General features: G+C 41.4%; 4 protein-coding genes across 5 annotated transcripts; 2 read left to right on the top strand and 2 right to left on the bottom strand.

Annotated features, from left to right (window-relative positions):
• Positions 1-4: 4 nt before the first annotated feature.
• On the bottom strand, positions 5-2,968 carry LOC110173516 (deoxyribodipyrimidine photo-lyase-like; the record flags this gene model as incomplete). The annotated part of the gene is made up of 7 exons (XM_055152246.1): positions 2,809-2,968; positions 2,355-2,695; positions 2,133-2,281; positions 1,661-1,843; positions 1,434-1,592; positions 548-746; positions 5-21 (listed from the first exon to the last, which is right to left on the bottom strand). Coding segments are annotated over exons 1-7 (1,110 nt in total), but the record flags the coding sequence as incomplete, so codon positions are not given.
• Positions 2,969-3,015: 47 nt separating this feature from the next.
• Positions 3,016-5,764, top strand: LOC110173553 (UAP56-interacting factor). Its single transcript, XM_020939582.2, has 9 exons — positions 3,016-3,190; positions 3,352-3,495; positions 3,586-3,776; positions 4,127-4,275; positions 4,632-4,701; positions 4,835-4,881; positions 5,035-5,106; positions 5,199-5,325; positions 5,404-5,764. Exons 1-9 carry the CDS (start codon positions 3,166-3,168, stop codon positions 5,500-5,502), a joined length of 924 nt encoding a protein of 307 aa, XP_020795241.1. The 5' UTR covers positions 3,016-3,165; the 3' UTR covers positions 5,503-5,764.
• Positions 5,765-5,855: 91 nt separating this feature from the next.
• LOC110173552 (TSC22 domain family protein 2-like) lies at positions 5,856-22,728 on the bottom strand. 2 transcript variants are annotated; one of them, XM_055152245.1, is made up of 4 exons: positions 20,543-22,728; positions 13,795-13,869; positions 8,249-8,300; positions 5,856-8,011 (listed from the first exon to the last, which is right to left on the bottom strand). In XM_055152245.1, exons 1-4 carry the CDS (start codon positions 22,075-22,077, stop codon positions 7,745-7,747), a joined length of 1,929 nt encoding a protein of 642 aa, XP_055008220.1. In that variant the 5' UTR covers positions 22,078-22,728; the 3' UTR covers positions 5,856-7,744. The 2 variants fall into 2 exon arrangements, with proteins under 2 accessions (XP_055008220.1, XP_020795239.1); XM_020939580.2 differs by lacking the exon at positions 13,795-13,869.
• Positions 22,729-23,649: 921 nt separating this feature from the next.
• On the top strand, positions 23,650-24,994 carry LOC110173479 (profilin-2-like). The gene is made up of 3 exons (XM_020939490.2): positions 23,650-23,953; positions 24,481-24,673; positions 24,827-24,994. Exons 1-3 carry the CDS (start codon positions 23,825-23,827, stop codon positions 24,922-24,924), a joined length of 420 nt encoding a protein of 139 aa, XP_020795149.1. The 5' UTR covers positions 23,650-23,824; the 3' UTR covers positions 24,925-24,994.
• The last annotated feature ends 6 nt before the right edge of the window (positions 24,995-25,000 follow it).

Raw genomic sequence — 25,000 nt, forward strand, 5'->3', positions numbered from 1 at the left:
CACGCTGTGCAGAAATATGGCCTGTGGGACAGTGATAATAATAGGAGAATGTCAGAAGATGAAGCAGTAAATTAGCAAGTGCATATTAAGTAGTAAACTGAGTTTTGCATGCAGTTTCAGAAACTACAACTACTTACTACTTAGCAAAGGAGCAATTAAATTCTGTCAATTGGACAAAAGCTGTTTTTTTTTTTTCTGCAGTTGATGGAATTGTATTGCTCCTTTGCTATGGATCCTACCTGGACGACTGAGAGATCTGACATACCACAAAGAAATGACAGAGTTGTTACCTGCAGTTATTTTCCTGTAGTGCTCATATACCAAAAATGGAAATTATGTTGATTTTTGTTTTTTTTATGTTGATTTTTTATGTTTTTTTTATGTTGTTGTTTAATTATGTTGATGCTTTGTTTTTGAATGTATCTCATTTGTGGTAAAAGCCTTGTGAATATGTAAGAATTGCATTATTAAACAACATGGTACTATATAAGTTTGCATTGATTTTGTGATTTTTTTTTTTTTTTTTAATGAAGAGAGAGCTACTCACCGAATCTTATCCAGGGAGAGAGCTGGCTCAGCGCAGCAGCGTTAGGGTCATTGCGCTGGGTTGCGAATAGTTTGAGACGAACATCAATGAAAGACTCCAGCATGGCCATCCCTGCCTTCGTACCCGGTTTAGCCCAGTCTGTCTCTCCCACAGTCTTGTCCACTTGCAGAGATGCCAGCACTTTGGCCCAGTCCACCTGCTACGAGGACAAAGAGACAAGGACTCAGATGAGGAAAAACTTCAAGTACAGGACAAAACTGAGCAGAGCCACCAGAATGTCAATGACAGAAACAGAGATTTAATATCCGCTGAACTAAAAAATCTAAGCCTCGAGACAGTGTGAGCTGTGAACATTATTTATTTAAAAACTCAAAACTAAAGATTGTAGAGACTTTAGTGAAGGACTTCGATAAAGGCTTAAATATCAACTTGTCAAAGCCTAATCCTGCCAGATTTCAGACGCTAAGCAAGGTCGGGCCTGTTTAGTACTTGCATGGGAGACCGCTGGGAAAATCAGGTGCCACAGGTGGGTACCAGTCTCAAAAACTGTCACCGTGTCCTTAGGCAAGGCACTTCACCCACATTGCCAGTATGAAAGAGGTGTGTCCGTGAGTGATGGTGGTTGGAGGGGCCACTGGCAGATCTTGGCAGCCTCGCTTCTGTCAATCTGCCCCAGGGAAGCTGTGGCTACAATAGTAGCTTACCACCACTGAGTACAGAGCATGGATCTATTAAAATAACTAGCAGTGGTATGGAGTGAATGGCGTATGGAGTAAATGAATAATGCACTGTAAGGTGTCTTTGAGTGTCCGGCTAAAAAACACTATATAAAACGGATGCATCATTATTATTATTATTATTAACATTCAGCACATTTTGCACTTACTTTGGCTGTTCTGATTGCAATGTAGGGATGTTTCTCGACTAAAGGAAAGTCTGTGAGGAATTCTGGCAAAACCTTGTTAATCTTTCCTCTAATGGTTCGAGCAGCATACTCCAACTTTGGGGATGCCTCCCAACACGGCACTATGTTATGCGCATCAACCTACAACAAATAAGTCTCTTAATGGTCTGAAAATGCTGTAAATTGTTCATTAGTGATTGTATTTTTACCTGTATAAAAGGAATGTCTTTGGGGAGCTTCTTTTTTAGATCTTCCAGCCACTGCAGAGGCTCTCGGAGAGGGGAGAAGTCTGTCACCACAGCCCCCAAACTGCGATCGGATACAAAACCAGGTAGGACCTCCCCTGGTGGTCCATGCAGGAGGTGGAACTCAATGCCTAAAGTTTTAAGCTCCTAAAATAAATTCAGGGTTACTCAGGGTTAATGAGCAAATGCAAGGATGAAAACAAGGGTTCATGTAACACGTGCCAAAGGTTTAATAAGGCAGCATATTAACCTGTAATATAGCATTTAAAGGTGTGAAGAGGAAAATAGTATCAAATAATTATCTACTGTCACAAGTTAATTTCTTAGCATGTCAAAAGTTTTAAAGTGACAAAGATAACATCCTTAGAGATAGGCCTGCGATCAGTAGGACAGGCCTGTAGGAGCAATATAACAGCTGTAATAGACCCATTCCTACCTGTGAAACTTCCTCGAGGCCTTTTAACAAGAAGCTGAAATGCCTGTAAGTGGAAAGTTTGGATTTAGGAACCAACAGGCAGAAACACACGTGCAGAGGGAGCTCTTCTTTCAGAGCAAGCCGCTGTGCGTGGATCAAAGCCCAGTTATCTGAAGAGCACAGAAATATATCAGCTACTACTCGGTTTGTGGGGTAATGAATGTAGGGCTCAAAACAGCCTACCTTGGACTCTCTGGTCTCTGTTCATCCAGTACAGGATACCCTCTGCGCCTTGCTTTATTTTCTGAGTATCTGTGAGAAATCGGAGGCGTTTTTTGTTGAATTTCATTTCCTTCTTCTCTGCCCTCTGTTTTAGCACTTGCTCCTGTAGCCAGCCGGCTGCTTTTTTCTCGGAGGTGATTTTAGGTTGCTTGTTAGGCTTCTCGGCGCCAGCGTCAGTGGTAGCCTTGCGCTTTTGAGACATGATAGGTTTGCAACGAAATGAATGAAACTGGTCGAAATGTGGACACAGAGGAGTATTGAGAGGACACTTCAAAAGTCCTTTAGGTGCCGTCACACAAAAGCTGTAATATAGAGACAATAAGTTGCACGCTGTAAAAATGCAAACTGCAACGTTATAAGGCAACCAATAAATAAAGTACGTTATTTCCATTGTAGCCATTATTTCAATACTCACGTTCTGAAGAAGGTATAGCGCATACAGAGACTGAATTCTGACTGTATCAGACACGTAACCATGCGGTTTTCCCTTATTCAACCAGTTACATGAGCATTTCTTTAAGTGTTTTGTAACCGCCGTGTTTTTACCGAGTTGGACTTCACTTCCCAGAATACAACATAGTAAATTCGGCGCACGCGTAGAAATATACGTAAGGGGGAGGGGCGCGCAAGGCTCAAAAAGAGACGACGTCCAGCAGCAGCAGCAGGCTGCCCTGTCAGTCACCAGCCTTCTTTTATTTTACCTGTTTTGGTGAGAGTATCTAGAACCAGTTCAACTGGCATCTACACCGGACACGCAAACAAAGCAGCAGTCATGGACAAGGTCGACATGTCATTAGGTAAAGACTCTCGAATCTAACGATAACTTCATTTATTAATGTTAGCTCATCATAGCTAACTAGTTGCTAAAACTACAGAGAGGTTGATGGCAGAACTGGCTTTGTAGATCCGATATTTCGCCAGAACTTCAATCATTTGTTTTACATTTTGTGTCCAACAGATGATATTATTCGTCTCAACAAAAAAGAGCAAAAACTGAACAAAAAACAGGGGACCGTGAACCGCAGACCAGTCAAGAAGAAAGGCCGTTTAATGCAAGGGAAAGGTGTCAAGTCCAGAACTGCAGCTCTCACCACTCAGAGGGGTAACAACTATAACCTCACCAAAAAACACGCTGGCTGGATTTACTGGGTTTATTCGTAAACTTGTATTTTGAACTTTATTTTCTGATCAGGAGTTGGCTTGTCTCAGAGAGGGGGCCATAAACTCAACAGAAAGATGCCGAACCTCCCAGCGCGGAGACGGGGGCAGGCCCCGGGGGTCGTTACAGGGTTGGCATCCCGCAGGACCGGGGCGCTGCTTAAACGATTGGGAACGATCAACAGAACAGCTGCAGGATCACAAGGGAAACGAGGTTTCTTAACAGTAAGTGAAATAAATTAACCTGTTTTGGGTTACTAGTGCTGAATGCACTGAGAATCCAAAATTTGTAGGTTTAAGCATTTGCTGCATGGAACCAGCTGTTTAAATGGAAATGCCAAAAAGGGTTTCACACATCTGCAGGTTGTGAAAGTGACATTTGTGCAGCTGCTAAAAGGTATCAACTCTGTCCTGAGCTGTTGTCAGTAGAAAAGTTTTATATCAACAAGGCAATTATAGTGCCCCTTTTGTTTTTATGCTTATTTTAAGTCTTGAAGATGGTCAGAATCATACCTGTTTTAGATCAGATTGCTTTTTACTAATCAGATTCTGTTTCTTCCCTCCTGATTCTTTAGAGGGCAAAAACAAAACCTTTTACCCAAAACACTGCTAGTACAAACCAGTACAGGAAACCAGAGGGGCCAAGGAAGACCTACAGGCAACCAGAACAACAAAGGAGTCCGAATCCCTCTACAGTCAAAAGACCTTTTCAGCTTAGACGGAGGTACGCACTCTCCAAATGCAGGAACAGATTGTTAAGTTTTTTTCACTGTTCTTGAGAAGCTCAGAAGAACTGAAATTATCTTCCAGGGCGGCTTCTTTTGCATGGAAGCAGTGTGTTCCATCAGTGTTGCTCAAGTCCAGGCAAGGGCTAGTCAATATAATTGCAATCCAATAAAAAACACAGTTTGAGTTGAAGCAATAATCAAATAACAGAATAATAAACCTGGACTGTGAAATAAACTAGGCTTTGGTTTAATCTCACTTTTGAGGTGGGCTTTGCTCACTCTTCAGATACCTAATGTGTCAACATCTTGATCTTGTTTTTACCATCTAACAACTCCACATTTTCCCACTTAGACCCTTGCCTTCGCTCCAGACTCAGAAGGATGCACGTCAAGCCACATTTCTATTTCACAGAGGACTCAAGGTATACATGGAAACACTAACATGCTTTGGTCCCATGTACTTACATCTGCTATCTCATGACCCTCCTTCTTTCAGTGTAACTCATCAGATGAGTAGATCATAGAGGGTTATGGTTGCTGTCTTTTTTTCTGCAGATTCAAGCTCAAGTCCAAAAACCAAATCCTCCAGTCAGGAGTAGACAGTAAGTAATTGTTCACCTTCAAATCACTCTTCATGGTTTTATAGAATAATTTTTCATTAACTGGTGTCACTAAAGTAAAAAAAATAATAATAATAAAAAAAATATATATATATATATATCTTGAGTAAATTACTTCTGGTTTATGTCCACAAGGTGGCGTACATCCACCAATAACGGAATACTGACAGTATCCATTGACAATCCGTCTGCCAGAACTCAACCAGAGTAAGCTTTTTAAATAAAAAATGTTTGAGAATCATGAAATATTAAATAATGAAAAATTATACAAATCAAAGTCTCTAACCCAAAATCTACAGGCCTCCCACAGCCTACACACTTCACCCCCCTGCTGTGAGAACTGCCCCAGTCAAACTCGAGACAGTGGAAAAAAAGATCCCCAAAGGAGTGGCCCTGCAGTTTGACATCAACAGTGTTGCAAAGCCAGTAAGAGAATGCTCACTTTTATGCCACACAAATTATTTAAATTGTCTTTTTATACTTATATTGTGCTTTTTCCAGCAGACATCTATGACTTTAAATGAGCGCTTCCGGATCCTTAAGGACCAGCGCACGGCTAAAGCACAGCACGCTAAAGGCAATCGTTTTGTGACCGTAGGCTGATTGACCATTTCAGCCAAAGCCTTTCTTCAGACTGACACTCAGTGACCCAGCCTCCAACAGACTCTTCAAATAGCACAGTGTGACTCGTAGACTTGATCAGAGTCTTGAACAGTGCAATTGTCAGTGTCGTTCTCACCTCTTTGTCTTGTGGATGTTGAGTTACCAAGGGACCCTCCCAACACTAAAGACGCTGTTAATGGCTGTTAATGGATTTTTGTGGGTCCTATTTTTATGGAAATTATAAATTGTTTTATACATTTCACCAAGGAGTTAAAAAATGTATAACTTTTTTCTATTTCTGATCTCACTGGATTAGTAACTACAGAAGTAGAATTCAACAAGTACACAAAAAGTCCAGCAGATTTGGAATCTGAATATTGCTTTTATTTTAAATACATTAAAATTTGCAATGTAACAAAACTATTGGCATATGAAATTCAAACACCTTTGAATGAACAAACATGGCTCACTTCATTTTCTGTGACTAGTGTCAGTAACACTAGGTTATTTTTTCTCTTGCCAATGCTGTAGCTTTCCCCGTTACACTGTTCACAGACTATCTTACAATAAGAGTGCTGAGTAAAAATGAGGTAAGAAAGTGGTTGAAAATTACAGATCATGCAGAACATGCCAAACAGCAACAAAATATTCTGTGGAGGAGAAAGTAACAAAATGTGTGCATTTTAAAATGAATCAATTTACACAGCTTTGCATCTTTGGTTACAAAGTAGGTTGAATGATTTCACAGCTTTTCCCCCTGGCCCCCTTCAGGAAAAACATCGAAATACAATAAATGATACTAAGAGAAATCAGATTTGACATATTAGATGTTTATCCTAGTTTTAGGCCCTGTTTACACGGCAACGCAGGTCGGAAAATCTGCATTCACCCTCAATTTGATCAGCGAAAACAAGCTTTATGTATGAAAAGCAGCAGTATGCGTTTTTGTCCAGCATAGGGCGCTATTCTCCTTACTGACGCACTGCACCGTACCGCAGAGGAAATCCTACTTCCTGTTTACAATTTAGGGGTAACTTGTAGATTTTGTGCTTCTCTGGGACATTTCCCCTACGTAAAAGTAATATATTTCACTACCGGTTTCTTGAGTAAATATAAATGTATGAGACCTAAAAGTGTTGTAATTTACAATCGCTTGTCGGCTGTGAACTGCACGCAGACAGCGAATCACAAATGCACAGATTGGAGCTGCGCTGCCCTCCCCTTGAGAGAACCGGTCTGCCCAGTAATTATGATCTCCGTCCTAAATTAAATCTTTTCAGGGTTTTCAAAAGGAGCACTGATTCAACGCGGAGTTTGGTGTCCTGTAAAAGATGCGAATACGATAAAAAAAAAAAAAAAAAACATTGCGAATTTGTGAAAAATGGTTGCCGTGTAAACATTGCATTAATGTCAGTAGACGAAGAATTACTCATCAAGGCTCTTAATACTTATTACATTCATAAATCTGGACTTGACTTTTGAATTGGGAATTGCAGCATAAATTTGAGTAGTGTTTATCCATTTGTCAGGATTTATGTTTGCCTTTAAGAATTGCCCCAGGGATGTAAAACAAAAACACTGTAAAAGAGAGAGACTCAGTTTAACAGGTTTGAAGAAATTGTTCATTTATGGAAATAGCAGCCCTGTAATAAATAAAACACTTAACAGTAGAACTCAAAGACTGATGCAAAGGTTGGACTTAATGTAAAAGTAACGGCAGCGGTATATCTCCATTCTCTCCCACTTCTTTAACATGAAACAGCAAGGCTAAAATACCCCTTAACCCACTCAGATTATTTCATTAAAAAAATAACGCTCTCTTTTGACAATCACACTATTTGTCCCTTAGGGGAGGTAAAGCGCACCTGTTCATGTTCTAGAGCAGGTGTCAGAGATGCCTTCAATTCAAGGCATATCATTGCAAGCTTGGACCCAGCAGTTAGTCAATGTGAACACATACTGTAGCCAACTCTAACAAACCAAGACCACCCTGATTATCACCTCTATAAACTTTGTGATTGCATTAACACTGGATAGGCCCACAGTACAGATGCACAGACATTCAACACCAATTCACAGTCGCTGTCGCCAACTCGGCCTGGCACGCACACACACAAATGTACACTGTACTCTGTGGTCAAGCTGGTGGCTAAGAAGACAAAGTTTTCTCTTCTTTGAATTTTCACATACACTAACTGTAATAGGTTGTCAGGAAACGCTGCTTGTAGTTTTGAATTGCGCTTCAAGCTGAGGTGACGTTGGGTTGCAGTTGTTGGCTGGGGTCAAGCGGAGTCTGGACAGGGGGGTTGGGAGGAAGGAGCGCAGGCTGAGGAGGCGTGGAGCTGGTCTGTGCAGACAGCTGTGACAGCTGCTCAGTGTTGGCCAAGGACTTCAACACTGCGTTCTCCCTCTCTAAAACAGAGTTCCTCTCAAACAGCTCCTTGATCTGCTCCTTTAAGACCTCCACTTCTTCACGCACTGCATACATCAGATGGCTTTTCACTAGGTCCTACAACAGGCAAGAGGACCACATGAGCCAACAGGTACCAACTATTACAATGACATCAAGAGCTCAAAGCTAGAATGTAGAATGCACAATAAAAAAATAAAAATTAAAATAGAATGCACTCACTGTTCCTCATACATTTGCATATGAATAGGTCAGAAGAGCAATGCAATATCTCTAATTTCAATATCATACTTATTATGTTCATATGAAAACACAATTGAATGGTCTTATACTCACCATTGCCTGTTCAATTTTATTGTCAATGGCAACAACATTGGTTCCCGAGGCACTGTGAAAGAAAAGAAGAGTCAAGATATGTCAGATTAGTATATTGACAAAAATCTCTGTAAACTTTGGTTAAGTACTAGGACCAATGCACTTAATAATGGATGCATCACAAGAGCATTTGAACTGCACACCTTTGGTGTTTAACCAAATAACCAGTATACAGAAGAATCTAGGACAGGCCATAAACAGTCTAGGACTACACTGAGACAGTAAAACAGCTTGTTATTAATATGGCAGCACAGTCAGTGTGGAGTCCAATTTAGGTCAGATCATTGCACAGAAGTACAAAGACATTAGTACCACACAATGTACAGTATGGATTAGGTGTGAATATGTGCTATGAAATAGAAAATTCCTTCATGTTAATAGAACAACTGCAATATTATGCTATTACAAATTCAGACAATAGACCTATAGGCTAATATTATTAAATTTAGTTTCTCATTTACCAACAAGCCCAAACAGCAGAAACACAAACAAATGTGCAAGAAACTTCAAAACAAGTGTAATTTTGAATCTAAAGCCGACAGTGGTGAGTAATCCAGGCTGCATGAGCAGCAATGAGTGGCAGGTGAGGTTACCTGCGGTGTGGCTGTGATAAGCGGCGTGTGAACAGCGGCCCAAAGCTCTGCTGCTGCTGCAAGCGCTCAGCACAGCACGGCGGTCTAAAGGAGAACGTGCACGGCATAATGTGGGCCCTTACAAGCACCAAAACTACAGCTCCACTACGTCCCACAAAAAGAGGCCAGGGCAATGGCTGGAGGCGGCTTAGAGCAGCTACAGTGACTACTTTTAGAAAAATGAAACATGAACCTGCAGCAGCAGCCCACAGCTGAGAGGAGGCGGGCACACACACAGAACATTCTGCAGGCCACGCCTCTGGAATGCCACAGGCGTTATACTGGCAAGTAATCCATTTGTTTTAAATACAGCAAGTGACCAGAACAAAAGTTAGGACCACTGACCCACTCAAATTTACTAAGTAAATGCCTTTCAAGGTAAGATTTTATGAACTCAATGAGAGTTAGAATCCACTATCCACTTCTACAACTTTGTACTGAAACACAATATGATTAAACAGCCAGTCAGTGGATAGCCTAGTGTACTCCAGGTAATAGTCATGATTAGTTAGAGGAGAGTAACATGTTGATAATTAAATGGGACAAGCAAAAAAGTAATCCACAAAGAGAGCAGTAAGACAGTAGGTCACCTGATTGCTCAACATTTTAGTTGGCCATTTTGCATTTTAGCAACAAAGTGTTAAGTCAGCATTTCACATGCAGGGTAGGGCTGAGTGATTTTGCCTGAAAATAAAATGTGATTTTTTTTCTACAAAAATGCCATTACATTTTTTCCCCCCTCTCCACTAAAATGTTCTACAAACTACAGAAAATTGTCAAAACTGAAAAGATTGTATTCAGTGATCATATTTAACCCACTGGCCACTGGGGAAATCTTTTATGAAAAGATAAAACATACTATTGCATTTAATTTCACTGATTTTAAAGTCAGTGCTGCATGTCCCTGTACTAAACTCTGGTCCCTGTGACTGCAGTGAGCAGTCCTTCTGGCATTTTCAATGCCACATCCAATGTATGAAAGTGAGGGAAATAAAGACTGATTACAGATTACTTTGAATGTCCATCCATCCATTTTCTTCCGCATATCTGGGGTCGGGTCACGGGGGCAACAGTCTGAGGAGAGCCGCCCAGACTTCCCTCTCCACACACACCTCCTCCAGGGGGATCCCGAGATGTTCCCAGGCCAGCCGAGAGACAGTCCCTCCAGCGTGTCCTAGGGCTTCCCCGGGGCCTCTTCCCGGTGGGACGTGCCCGGAACACCTCCCGAGCGAGGCGTCCAGGAGGCATCCGAATCAGATGCATTGATTGTCAAATTTGATTAATGAATTTCATCGATTTTTTTGCCCCGTCCTAGTGCAGGATCCAGTTCAAGTAAACCAGTCTCATTGACCAGTGTCTTTCCTTGCCTCTTACTGTCCACAATTCCTCCAGAGGAAGTGAATGAAGCCCCAGCCACAGAAAAGACTGAGAAGAGGAGAGATGATGAGGAGAGAGGCAGGAGACATAAACTGTGGGTCAATGGGATAAAAATCTATTTCACCAGCACATTTCTCTGGACAGCAGGGACACAAAAATATAGTGCAGAGCACAATAATATCTATTATATGTATTCTTTAACAAGTACTAATCTATTATTGTGACCAAAATTAAATAAAATCATCATCATACTTACTAATTTCTTAGCTATAATAAAGAACTATATTGTATAAATATAGAGATAAGCAATGGACATACAAAATTTGGGGAGAGGGCCTAGAGACTGGTGGAGGGCCAATGTCAGGAAACTGTATTGATTCGAGAGGAGGAAGCAAGGAAAGACAATTGAGATGAGACAAAAAGATGAGAAGGCCTCACCTGCCTGAACACTGATGCCACCATGTGGTGAGTTATGACTTAAATGAAAACACTGGCCCTGAGGACAAGATGTTCTGTTCCTTCCAACCATCTAACAGGTCCTTTAGGCCAGCGGAAGCACTCAGCAGATTGTTATCAGAGGAATGTTCCCCATACCTCTGCTGTCAGTCAGCTCCCCCTTTGATGTGACAGAAACATTTGCTCTGACAACATGAACATGCTGCAGAGATGGCACAATGAACAAGGCTGTGTGTGTTTATAAGACACAGCAGCTGTCACTCAAACACACCCACAACAAGACGCAAATCAGCAGCAAGAACGTACTATTCAGAAAACGTTGGTCCATCCAGTCCGGCCTCCAAAACATTGTGCAACCCCCACACACACGCACTTACACAACACCATTTACTAGAAGAAAAAAACAAACTCTGCTTCACCCTGGACCTAGTGTGTGTTTAATTTAGTCAGGCGGTGCAGACAGGCCCTCCTATAGCTTCCCTCCACAGAAATTTCAATAGGCCCGTGCCAAGAGGAGGTCCTCCATGTAAAGCACAGACTCAATGGACTTGAAGGCTACACCCTTACTGCTTTACCGTGGAATTTAGACACAAAATAAGGCCAAGGTATCTACACTATTTCACTTTCCTATAGTTACATCACTGTATTTCATACACAGCTGGTAACCATTTAGCCAAGACCTGATACTAATCAGCTACAATCATGGTTAGCAGTGAAGTACTGTGGTACCAATTTGCCACAATGTCTTCCTCCAAAAAAGAAAAAAATCTGGGGTTTACAAAACTTTTCACAACCAGAACCATTACATTTTATTATGAATGACCATATAGCCTGGCGAGAATTCCAATTAGCTGCATTAGGAAGACGAAACCAGTTTTGAATTTGTAACTTTTATGCAAAAATGCAAACCTTTTACTGGTTAATTGTATATGTATTTAATATTTATTAAGACAGGCACTTCCTGCAATGAAGGAATGCCTCCTTGGTCTGCAAAAGGACTGTGCTCATAAATGCTGATGCTACCATGTCAGCAGTGGCATGCTACTTATCTCCAGATGCTCTCGGCCTCTGCACATGGCCCCAACAGAGTGGGACCTCATAAAAGGACACTTGACAATCTATGCAACCTTTAAACGCAGGTCTCTGTGACCTATGAAGAGAGGACTTCCTCAACGGATAACTCATAGGCTCTGTAGCCAAACAGCACAGTTCAGGTAAAGGAACTTGTCAAATGTGATGGACAGAAAAAAGATGTACACCGGTTAACGGCACCAAAGCACATTGCATTTAAATGTTATTGTTAATGCAATATTAGCAAATGCACAGCTTAAAAATATTGTCCAGTTTTCATGAAAATGTGTCTGAGAATTGTCTGAATTTGTGTATTGATATTTTATGTAAATATGCAACATAATCACACTGTATATGAACTGTATTTTTGTCAAAAGACTTGAAAATGTAATTACACATTTTTCTATGTAAAACACAGTATTATGCTAAGTGGCCATTAATCTGATCATCCTATTTGACATGATTTTCCTCTGGTGCCGCCCCAGTGGCAGGCAGTGGAGACTGCACTGTCCTGGCCTCTTTAAAGCTAACCCCTGATGCATGTGATCTTGGCTAAGCCGCTATAGCTTATGTTAAAGCCACAAACTTGTTTGGGATCTCTACTTAAAACAAAAGTGTGCTCAGGGCTTGGTAAATGAGGCTGCACTGTTTTACTAGTGTCACTAAGCAAACAGTATGTAACTACTGGTGTCACTGGGGTCAGGCTGCGAGGCTGCAGGGCCGGGCTGGTCGCATCCAATGATTATGAAACGTTCACCATAAAATTCAGCATGAGCATTAGCGCTGCCAACATTTATTAGCCTCAGATAGCCTGTAAAGAAATGCTAATAAAAACCCCATTAGAGACAGAGAAGTTTACACTCCAGCAGCTGGTGGAAATGGATCAAAATTGGCAGAGTAATTCCCCTGGAAAAGCAAATGAGATTGTGCCTTCAGCTGTTGGTTTACTAAATATTTGTCAGGTCCTTCAGTGGTGCAGTGAAATAAAGACAAGTATATATAATTGACTTAAAGACCTGTTAAAGCGTGTTGAGAAGGCGAGGCCTACTCATGAGCCCTGGGACAACAGGTGCACAGAAAAACTAAGTAGAGTGGAACGACTGTCTTACAGGAGAAAATCTTGAACCAAGCTCAAAATTACACTGCAATATAAACAGTCCAAATCTATTGTAAAGTCAGGGGCAAAAAACATAATGTTGCAACATAATTTATATAATGGTGACAGTAACTGTTTTGAAAAGTTTATATTGTTAACCAAACAGCTTGAGACAATACATTCAAAAACCAAAAACAAAACCAAATGCCAACTTCCTGCACTGCACTGATGGTGTGCAGAGGCTGGGGTTGGCGACGTGTCAGATATATACTTCAGTCAAGCACTTTCATTTCCTGTCACTTCAATACTTGTTTGTCAGCTTCCCTTTTTTCTTTGGTCACAAAATTATTCAGCAAGTGAGGTTCATCTGATCAATTAAAACAGCACAACAAAGAACTCAAGCAAGACTACTAGGGTGCACATGCTCACACCTTATCTTTTATGAAGCATTCACTAGACATAAGAAAACCGCAATGTACAGATTTAGATGGCAATGTGTTGTTGCAACTAGTATGATCTGACAAAAACTATAGTGAGTTTTTAAATTTCATCCTTCCCTTCTGTCAAAGCCACTATTAGGCTTTGAGTCCACTTCCTGGTTAAGCTGTAATCTGCCTAAATTTTACAAAGGAAGTTTTTGTTTGTACATTTCACCCTTCATACTTTGGATTAATGCCTTAATAACTTTTAGTTTTTTTGACAGACTCTTGTGATGCTTACAGGATTTGAGACGATGTTGTTGCTCCATATACAATGTTTCTTGACTCACAAATGTAACCCATGCATGTGGACAAAGAAAAGTCTGTAGGCGCACATGGCACACAAATGCAACACTCTTGCAGACCAGCAGCGGCCAAACCAGGGCAGTACTGTACCTATCACTGAGGGCCTTTGAATCTCTTAATCTGCTGCCAGACTGGAAGGCCTGGTAGAAAGCCTTGGAGGGGTTCCTGTGTCAACCGTATTCAGAGAGAGAGAGAGAGAGAAAAAAAAACAGAAAAAAGAGCAGATGAAAACAATAAGAACATATTGTGACACAGGGGCATGTGATTCCTAGAAGACAACGTGTATCCTAATGTAGTAGTTTATGTGCAGCCCCCTATAGAGTCTTTAGGAGGTCTACGCAAAGCAAATTAACCAAGCAAGTAAAAGAGGGCGGAAAAAGAGAGTGTGAAGCAAGAGCGAGGGAGAGATGGGGAGAGAGAGGGGGAGAGAGAGAGAAAGGGGGATAGAGTAAGAGAAAGAGAGCAAAAAGGAATGAAGATTGCTTCATAGAGAGTGCAAACCTCCCTCAGGCATATTCATAAACAACCTGCCGATCACTCACTATCAACCTGCAAGAAAGTGAACTGGCTCGTCTGTCATGTCTGAAACTGGTTTACATTTGCTCAGGAGGCATTTAAAGTATCACTACAAACTATTGGAGGGTAGTTCAATGATTGTAGTGTATTTGCATTTAAGAAGAACAAAGGAACAGTGTGTGCTGCTGTGACATGGGATGCATGTCGGGAAGGGGAAAGGAAATCCCCGCTCTGACCCTTAGCACACTAGCGCAGACTCGTGCACACAACACACACACACATCTGATGGAGCCTCCCTGCTGCTATCTCACATACACACTATACACATTATACACACTATGCATATGGGCTCATAGAGACAAGGGAGCAGCCAACTCACATAGAACAGCACAGGGGAAGGAGGAGTTGATATGGAGCATGTGTGTGAATATTATAGAGCAGCCAAAGCCATTTTCCTAGAAATCTCTGGCACAAATGTGCTCTCTCGCGTTACCTCATGACTGAACCCTCTTACAGAGCCCCTCCTCTGCCATTGCTTCACTTCACTCTGCAGGCAAAGAAAACAGATCCAAGCACACGCCTCCACAGTTATACTTTAGGGGCCAAGCCGTTTCCATTGGTTAATATCATGGAGGTCAGACAACCTGGAGTCCAGTAAGTGTACGAGGGAGAAGAAGAAGAGTTCCTGTTTTCATGTTGAAATCGCTTGGCTCTCAATGCCCGTCTTTGTAAAACTTAAATATAACATGTCAATATCCTTTTCTGAAAGAGACTCTTTGTGAAGCACCATCTGCCCCATAAACCCCAGTAAGTGCAGCTACAAATATAGATGAGGAGGTTGAGCTTCAAGATACCTTCTCACAACAACACTGAAGACATTTCTGTAAAGACTCCCAAAATCTAGTTCCAAAAGACACTTAAAGTCCATTCTGCTACACATTGAGACCTAAGCAGATTGGGCCGATTGTAGGCTGACTAAAATAACCTTTTGGTGCATTCTTGTGGGCTGATGTCACACTGGGGCCTGAGCATGACGCATGGCTTTTCCTTGAGTGTGTGTTCTACAGAGCAGCCGCCACAGCAAAGGCCCTCTTCTCCACCACTAATAAGCCTGTCCAGTCATTTAGCATATGAACAACCAGCACAAGTCTAAAGTTACCATCTCAAGGAGAAGAAAGGAGAAGAAATATGAAAGATAAGTGACTACACTGGAGACATGTGGTATACAAATATGTCAGCAAGTTAATCACAAGGAAACACATATCTAACATCTGAACAAATCCCACAAGACACGGCATTGGGCCAAAGAGAAAAGAGAATGACTAATAAATACATCTCAAATTTAATAGCTTATTCGATTTTTTGAAATAGATTTTGGACACTTCAGCAATCAAATATTGAGTACACTCCAGCCAGGAAAGCCAAACTAAACAAAAGATGGTTCTCAAAAAACATGTTGTGGCACAGGTTCTGGTCACATCAGCTCACAGGTTGGTATGGGCCAGTTCAACAGTCCTAAAGCCCCAGGGGAGGGAGAGGGGCCGGGCCTGTGCAGCTTTAGAGAACCTGCTGAAAGGCCAAGTGTTAACTCAAGGCTCTCAGCCCCATCCATGCAGCTGCCACGCCACAGAAGTAGGTCAGAACTATTTAGATTTCACCAGTCCTGTGGGAGTTTCTTTCAGCAGGTTTTGGGTTGTGGATGAACAAGATTGATTGTAAAACATAGAAGCAGAACTGGTGCCACCGTTCATTACAAGATGAAGGCTGCTCAGCTGAAGATGGTGATCACTTTCTATAACAGAACTAGCTACTGAACATTATTCTAACTGTTGGCAAGATCCCATCTAGTTTTTAGATGGCACAATATGGCATGTACTGTAATATATAATAGATAGATGGCTACTGTGAGATTATTATTATTTAAGTTTCTAACTGCAAAGCTGTAAAATGCTAAAGAAACTTTGATACTTTAATTGTCTATTGTTGTTGGTACGTAACACTGGATTACATGGCATCAAACTTTCACTGTGCAACCAAATGCTTCAGACTTCATCACACAAAATGACAGACTTGACTAAACTCTGATAGGCACTTTTGTCACATGACTGAGACCATAGGCACAGAACAACAAAACTAGACTTAGTGTTACTGAACAACACTTCACAAAAACAAGATATTCCCAGTGGAGTTTATCTGCGGCATAGTACAGTACATCCCAGTCAAATGCTCAGCTCCAACAGGCCATGGCACAGCAGTGACTGAGGCCCTGCTCGTGTCCATTGAAACAATGAGGAGGAGAGAAGCAGAAGGAGGAGGTGATGACAGTGACAGCACTGCAGCCACTCAAACATGTGCACCTCAAACCAAGCACCAGATAGTGATGAAAAGCTGGAAACTGGAAAATACTAAACATGGAACAACTTTAAGGATAATCTTATAGGAGGACATGTACAACTCACTTTACTTCCACTTCCAAAGCTTCTGTGTATCATTATGCTAGGGTTGTTGAAATATGAAAACTGCTGAAGTCGATGACTTGCACAGAGAGATGAGCAGTGCATACCTAAAATTAAGTGAACAAAACACATCAAGCCCTCATGAATATATTCTACAAACAGAAAGCTCCAACAAACCAGTAACTTTTTCACTCATGGAAAGACGTGTGTGCATGGAATGCACTTCAATATTATTGTAAATAATATATTTTTGTTGTTGTTGTGTGTAATAACAGAAATTAGTTGTAAAGCCTTCAAAACTGTTTTGCACAGCCCTGCACTGTAATGAAAATGTAAAAATAACACTCACTGTTGCATAAACTACTATTTGGCCATCTATTAGCTAAATAGGTTATGAAAGATGCTTAGACTCTCAAATGTTGAAAAGAAAGCATGTTTGAGCACCAACTAGTGATAGTGGATGAATCAGGGGAGAAGTGTAAGTGAGCAACAAAAATCAACAGGTCAGAGAGCATGACAGACTGCTCCAAGAGTTGTGCAAACCAATATCTGCATACATACAAAGCTTACACTTTATGCTTTGAGTTTCCTGAGAAGAGGCCCCTACCCCCAATGAGGATAATTGTGCACACATTTTCTGGGTGCTCTCTTTAAGGACACATCCCCTTCCTCACTGAGCTTCAAGGTGGCACCAACTTCAGACCTGGACTCTGCATTTTCCAAGCTCTTATAAACATTTATGTTAGTTTAAATAGTTGCATTAGTTATTATTCTAACACTAACTACACAGTAGTCATACAATCAAAATGTAGAACCTCTGCAAGTAACTAAGGCACTATGACAATAAAGCTTTAGTTATCAAGGCCAGCTGGGAACCACTGGAGAGAGAAAATAAATTATATTGTTAAGATGAGAGCTACATCTCCAGGCTGCAGTCTACAGTATCACAACTGGAGTCCTGTAATTACTTTCAAGGGAACAACACTGGGGAGGACAGTGTGGGCAAACACAAGGGACCACCCACTCCACCCCAAAGATTTAGATTTAAAACAAATGCAGTGGAGGTACAAGGGCTCACACAATACAATACAAAATACAAAACAATACGCATCACAGCACAGGGTCCATGATACCATGGGACATGACAAAAACGATTATAGGTACAATGAGAGGAGGGCTCACACTGTGCTCTACAATCAAGATTCCAAACACTGTATTTATCAGCCGCAGCTTGTATTTTGGGTTGTAACTTAAATCATTGTACAATTATGGCTGCAACAATAAATCATAAAAAAGTAGTTGTATTTTAACAATAGTTATCTGGACAATACACTCTAAAACACAACACAAAATTTTCACTATAGTCAGACATCTTTCAACACTGACGTGCAAAATTATGCAGTAGACACCCAGCCTACCCAGTGCTCAAGAACCACAATGTAAACTATACTATGAAAACCAAATCAACTGAATGAGATTTACTATTATATCAGAATGTATTTGTATCGGTACTTGGTATCAGACAGCAACAACTCAAAATTGTATTTGGTACATCTCTAAAAAATGTAACTGAAATTAGGGGCAATATGGAAAAAAAATCAAATAGGAGGGGAGAGTGGGGAAAAGAGACTGTGTTTGAGACTAGAACTGCCTTTAAAAAACAGATTTTGTGTGAAATCACCATATAGTGATAAAGCACTAAATAACAGGTTATCTTCATGCCACCCAGCCCTAATTGAATTTTTTTTTTTATTATCATTATCATTTTTTTTCCCATCAAATGTGTTTGTGTCTTATTTGTATATTATGCAACCCAACTATGTAAACATTTAAGTAAAGTTATGTCAAACAGTTTTGGGAGGTGTAAGTGAAGGCTGTTTACGTAAGATCTAGAAATAATCAACCAATCAGGTACAAAGACAGGGGTGGCTTCATTATACATAGCTCAGATGCTTGCTGTATGAAGGCTCAACAGGTTATACGGTGTTATAGACCTCAGTCTCTACACAAACCCAAGCTGCTGTCACTCAGCACATCCACTGTACCCTCACAACTGTCTGGCCTCGTCTGTCAGCCCATTGGTGGATGTGGGAGGTACAAAGATGCGGCAGCCGCACTGATCATTGATACTGTGAAAACACTTCAATTCAGCTAAACAGCAGGACAGGCAACCAGTGTCCATCTTTAAGTGTTATATATTGCTGAAAAAAAAAAAAAAAAGATAAATGACAATAATGCAGCTAATTTACGTCGCTGACACAACAACCTAAGAGCAGTTTTAAATACTGTTAAAAAATAAAATAAAATCATGAGCTCCAATCAATAAATAGCAGACTCATCTGTAATGAGTCATAGAAGTTATTAAGTCAACTTTTATGGCTCAAATCTTATATCTTGTCATAGAGCCAAAAATATTGTGCAAAAAAAAAGTATGCATGATAATATTGACCCCCAAAAAATATTGTTCCATTTGTCATATTGAATGACAATTATTAGTAGTATAGTAATTATCGTGACAGGCCTACAAGTGTCATCAGTAGTTTGAGGTGATTTGTTGTTTTACAGTCCCATTATACGATATGTGTCCATGGAGATAATAAATAAGGTAGAGTAGATATGCCGGAGGGTAAAGTCAGAAAACAGGTTTGAGAACTGACACGCCCCTCTGACAGGTCTCTTATCTGTCCCACAGGGGCACGCTAGAAAGGCTACTGCTGTGTGTTTGATAGGGAGTCCTTACTATCGCTACAGAGACTCCCCCACCCTCACTTATCAGCCCCAGTGTGGTCAATAAGCTAATGTTAATGTCAGCTTAAGGATAACATCAATCAAAACAAAAATTATATTGTATTTTGTGTTTGTGCTGTTATTTCAGCATGTATCATACATCAGAGCTTGAGCTCAAATAGAACACATTCATTCATTTCAAAAGCAAAGAAATATCCTTTGATTAAGTATTGACAGCCCATTGTTTTTAATACTAAGGTGACTTTAACATTTACTTTACTTAATGTGCTTATTTTGCAAGTGTGGTAGGTAGACAAAAATGGAACAAAGTACATAAATGGAGAAAGTTTGCGATATATTCTGTTAGGACGTTTCCCTGTATCAAGAGAATACCGCCGAGAGATTTCAGGCTCTGTATTATTTCCGCTCAGCTCTGCCGCCTTCTCAAAGTGAAACTGAGCTCAGGGTGAGGAATGAATGCACATGCTCTGGGAAGGAAACAAACTACATGACACAAAAATTAATTGACATTTCCTTTTCTGCACTAACCAGATTGCACGCCAAAAGATAATAATCTCCTGGAGGTGGTCAAAAAGATCAAGTTTAAAAGCAAAAAAGTGACCAATAGAAATGGGTCACAAATCAAAACAAACTGACACAAATCTAGCCTCCAGTAATAAAAATGTAATCACTATTTTATGTTTATAAAATATGAAAGAGGCAAGTTTTAAATTGATTAAAGGTGGACTTAAACACACAGGTTTTCAATTTAAAGACAAGGTCATTGCTGTCCAGGAGGACGGGCAGCAGCAGAGGCGGCTTAACACATGGAATCCCAGTATGACAGGAGGCTAACAAGTTTGTGCCTGTACAAAAGGAGCACGGAGCCTGCCTCCACTCAGCTAACAACTAAACCTCTGTGGAAAGTTCACAGGAGAGGTATTTAAATTGTATAAAATTGTTGTTACTGTCTCACAAGTCAATGGGGACCAGTGGCCAGGAATTCACAAATTTTGAATATTTTACTATTCTAAATTAGCATCATTTTGAAATGTTATTGTTGATCAAAACACATGTCTTGTTTTTGTTGTACATAAACCATGAAAGATAGTTTGTGGGTGTGCCAGGTGTAGCATTACCTGTCCTCATCCCCATCCACAGGTATGTGGATCCCAAACAGGCTGTTGACGGTGGGTGTGGAGAGTTGTAGGGCGTCAGTCAGAGGTTTCACTGGCTCCTTCCCAGGCACATGAGGAACCTCAGACTTTCTTCCACTCATAACCTCCACTTGTCCCAATCCTGCTGCTGGGATCCCCTGCACCACTGCTGTCTTAAATGGAGCTGGGGGCAACGCAGAGCTGGTCACATTTGGCATGACTGCACTGGAGGCACTGGGCACAGCAGTGGGCATGGTGCTGGGCACACTGGAGCTCACTGCATTGGCAGGCACATTCTGTATGCTGGATGGTGTTGCACCATGTAGTGGAGGCTGGCCTGCTGCAATGTACTGAGTCTGTAGAGTAGACCCACTAACCAATAAGGAAACAGGAACATTTCCTACTGGCTGCTGCGGAAGAGGTGGTCCTGTAGGCAAAGAACCCCCAATATCCCCAATTTGACTGGGCACAGAAACTCCAGCAGTGGCTCCAGGCATCACTGAGGAAGCTCCTTGGCCAGCAGAAAGGACACCTGGGCCTGGGGGCTGATAGTACTCTGACTGGCTCTGTCCCAGAGCCGCAGGCTGACCTGTCAGGAGGTGGCCCATGGGAAGATGCTGCTGTGCAGGGTAAGAAGGGGGCATGACAGGTGACTTGTGTAAGTGAACACCGGGTTGAGGCAGCCCATTCTGTCCCACAGGCAGCACAGCCTGAGGTGGTGGGAGGCCTCCAGTGCTGGACTGCAGAGGCTGGACACCAGTTGGTTTGCTGTTGGAGAAGGCACTCTGTGTGCCACTAAGGCTCTGCTGACGGACGCTGAAGCCTGTGTGCTGGACTGATTGTGTGGGTAATGTCTCCACAGATATGATGCGGGCTGAAGACACCGCTGTGTCTGCTGCTGAGCCCACTGTGTGGCCCAGTCCACTGTCTCGCTCTCCACTGGGGTCCAGTGTAGTACTGGCATGTCGTAAGCTATCTCCAGTCTTTCCCACTGAGCTCTCAGGCTCTTTGTCATAAAACTCTGTGCAAGTCCACCTGCCTCTTCGAAACGGTTCCCCAGTACCATGGTCAAGTTTTATGACTCTGAAGCGTGATGTGCAGCTCACAGTGGAGCCAGAGGCAGCAGGAGCTGAGCTGGACACGGTCTGTGATGTGTTCAGAGACACAGAGCCTGCCTGCTGCTGAGGGGCGACGGGTGGCCCCGTTGAAAGCCCTGCCTGCAGCTGGCCACTTTGATTGGACACTTTGTTTGACAGCTGACTCGCTTGAGGTATGTTTGCTGGTGCCTCTACCTCCACCACATTATTCTGGGCTTCTTCAGATGGACTTCTATCACTGGCGGGCTCATACTCCGCTCGTGACATGTCGTAGATTTCCGAAGACACGTCCTCAGCTCTCGACTCGTCTGGGTCGTCCAGGCTCTCCGTGTCGTCTGCGGCTCCTATGGCCGCCACCTGGGCCTGGGTGACACTCGTGATCTGAAAACAGCTCTTTTTCTTGGCCGGCATTTTCGACATACTGGCGGTCTGTTTCCAAGTCTCGTATGGCTATATTTATCCTCCGTCAAAAGAGACGAGCTGTGTTGCAGCTTCGCAGAACGTTAATTCATATTGAACAGCACGTTGAACAAAATACTTTACCAGCTAACTAAAGTCCAGCTGAATCTGCGCCATCCCTTTACCCGTCGCTCTTCTGTGGCGTTTTACGGGATCATAACCGGGAGTGTAGTCCAGCAATGCGGCTTTGATCACTTTTAACGGCAGCGCCCTACGGTTAATCCAAACCTCTGAGTCAGTCCGGATCGGTCTCGGGTCCCGGTTGTGCTGTTGTCAAAGGCCCCAGCCAGAGGAGCTACTTCAGGCTGAGGAGGGCCCACAGCCCTCCACTTACTGGGTTAACGCTAGCAATGAAGCCAACTGGCTGCTGCACACTCCCCCTACGTCGGTACAAGTATACGAGACATCTTCACAAAAGCAGTTTTCGGCACCACCTCACTTTACCAGCCTCAATTCACCTGGCAGTGACACTAAACTCGTATGTCCGTGTAGTTTCGAGAGAGACCACAGATAAATTCCTTGCGTTTTTTAAATATCGACAATATAAACAGCACCACCCGTTACCTCCCTCAGTCACTCCTGACAAGATGGCTATGTTGTGTGCGCCGCGCTGCATCGTGGGTAGGAAGAGTGCGCACGGAGAGCTGCGCAAAGATGTTTGTGAATACCTCTGAATGCCTTCACGGAACACCTGAAAAACTGAAAAATTATAAAGTCATGGTTAAGCCACAGGGAACCGCAAAAAATAATTACAGCAAAACAAATACGCGTAAAAGCATAATAATAATAATAATAATAATAATAATAATAATAATAATAATAATAATAATAATAATAATAATGTAACTTTAAAATATGATGCTATGGCTATATCATCGAAAATAAAATTAACTAATTTTGTCTTGAGTAGAATTCCTTCTAACTCAATATAGTATGTGCAGTTGTTGTAGAGTAAACCTGACTTTGGATTTCTCAGAACAGACGCCATAGATTGACGGAGAAGATGTAACAGTGGGGATATGGAATATGAGTGTATGGAACCGGAATGGTTATTTCTTTTTCTTTTAGGACTGATTCCTTGGGCTAAGTGAAATTACATTCATTTATAAAAAAAAAAAAAAAAAAAAAAAAAAAAAAAAAAAAAAAAACATGGAGAACATCGCCCCTAGTGGTTTTACAGTGTACCAAAAGTATCGTTCTTCTATATTCACCAATTTAAACAAGATCCAACTTTGCAGAAGACTTCATCATCAAAAAAAAAATAAAAAATAAAAAATGAAGAGAGTCACATTCATCGCAATTCAAAACGGTTGCCTAAATAAAAAGACCCATTACAAACATCCCACTAATAAAATGTTTAAGTACAAACCTGTAGAAATTGCTTAATTAGTATGTCATAGACGCACATGTGATATAACAAATATTTCTGAAAATAATTACATCTATTGTGTTGCCGACAGCATTCCCGTACACTGCTCTTGTCTGCATCACACCGCTGTCTTAAAGCGCGCCCAGTCTGTGCCCATTGTGCGGAGGGATCTCATACGGACTACACCCAGCACTGCCTCCCTGCTCTGGCTTCATTTGATCCACAGCATTGGCCAAATAGTGGCATAGACTGGAGACTAAAGAGATTTTTGGCTATTAGACAGCCTTTTGTGTGGCCACATATTCAGCGCTTTTAAAATATTAGTTCATTTTCTTCACAATGTCTTGGCAAAGCTACGTGGATAACCTGATGGCCGATGGTTCCTGTCAGGATGGCGCCATTGTTGGATATACGGACGCCAAATATGTTTGGGCATCACATTCTGGTGGTACTTTTTGTAATATCACGGTAAGACATTTGAGTAAAATGGGTGCCGTGAAGATTATGACTGAAACCGCTGTCTTTATTGTTTATACACACGCGTGTCTGTTAGCATGGAGCTAGCTCGTCCACAGTGGCCTATGAGAAAAACGGGATTATCGTCTGACCGCGTGTGGATCAAGAATTGCTCTGACATTTTACATTTAAACTCATTTTAATATTATTACTGAAATATTTGTGATAATTTTTCACCTATTTGCTATTTACATATTTCAAATGTGGGGTTTAAACAGGTCTGTCTAACCAAAACTAGGAACATGTTTCAAAAGCTAAAACCCTTAGCCTACAGAGGCTGGACTTTTTTTTTTTTTTTTTTTTTTGTAATTGGTTTGCCATTTTTGTTGTCGTGCACAAACAAGGTTTCAGTTTAACAACTCCCCAATTTACCAAACTAGAAACATGCGCGTTATTTTATTGTAACTTTAGTTTTGATGACAGAATTGCTAACTTACTAGTTTATTTTATCTGATAGAGATCATCTTTTTATGTTCCAGTCCCAAGAAATTGACTCTCTTATTAGCAAGGACAGGACCTCAATCTTCACAAGTGGGCTGACCCTAGGCTCAAAGAAGTGTTCAGTTCTTCGAGACAACCTGCAGGATGATGGAGAATGGACAATGGACATCCGGACAAAAAGCCAAGGAGGAGAACCTACCTACAATATCTCTGTAGGAAAAGCAGGCAAAGGTAACAATCAGGTGTTAATCAGGAACTTTATAAATACCAGGATTTTGGTTTTAATTCATTGCTTGCAAATGAAAAGTGATTATTTAGACTTGGTACAACCTTTTAGGATCTGACTTCTCTAACATATAATTTTTTCTATCTTTTCTGTTTCAGTTTTGGTTCTTGTTATGGGTAAAGAAGGAGTCCATGGAGGCGGGTTGAACAAGAAGGCCTTCTCGATGGCAAAATACTTGAGGGATTCGGGCTTTTAATGTTTTTCAAGTTTGCATAGTTCAAATTGTGGGACACAAAGAAGAGAAAAGAAATTGCTGTTAAGATTTCTCCTGC

This window comes from Boleophthalmus pectinirostris, unplaced genomic scaffold (genome assembly GCF_026225935.1).
Source record: "Boleophthalmus pectinirostris isolate CB_2022bp ecotype Guang Dong unplaced genomic scaffold, ASM2622593v1 HiC_scaffold_1696, whole genome shotgun sequence".
In the NCBI taxonomy this organism is placed as follows: Eukaryota; Metazoa; Chordata; class Actinopteri; order Gobiiformes; family Gobiidae; genus Boleophthalmus; species Boleophthalmus pectinirostris.

Bases quoted from the DNA above. Each gene is read 5' to 3' on its own strand.
- LOC110173553 (XM_020939582.2), top strand. From the start codon at position 3,166: ATGGACAAGGTCGACATGTCATTAG. The intron at 3,191-3,351 runs GTAAAGACTCTC...TGTGTCCAACAG, and splicing joins CAAGGTCGACATGTCATTAG to ATGATATTATTCGTCTCAAC. The intron at 5,326-5,403 runs GTAAGAGAATGC...TTTTTCCAGCAG, and splicing joins TCAACAGTGTTGCAAAGCCA to ACATCTATGACTTTAAATGA.
- LOC110173552 (XM_055152245.1), bottom strand. From the start codon at position 22,077: ATGTCGAAAATGCCGGCCAAGAAAAAGAGCTGTTTTCAGATCACGAGT. The intron at 13,870-20,542 runs GTAATGCTACAC...CGGTTGACACAG, and splicing joins GTGGATGGGGATGAGGACAG to GAACCCCTCCAAGGCTTTCT. The intron at 8,012-8,248 runs GTGAGTATAAGA...TGCCTGTTGTAG, and splicing joins ATAAAATTGAACAGGCAATG to GACCTAGTGAAAAGCCATCT.
- LOC110173479 (XM_020939490.2), top strand. From the start codon at position 23,825: ATGTCTTGGCAAAGCTACGTGGATAACCTGATGGCCGATGGTTCCTGT. The intron at 23,954-24,480 runs GTAAGACATTTG...TTTATGTTCCAG, and splicing joins GTACTTTTTGTAATATCACG to TCCCAAGAAATTGACTCTCT. The intron at 24,674-24,826 runs GTAACAATCAGG...TTTCTGTTTCAG, and splicing joins TGTAGGAAAAGCAGGCAAAG to TTTTGGTTCTTGTTATGGGT.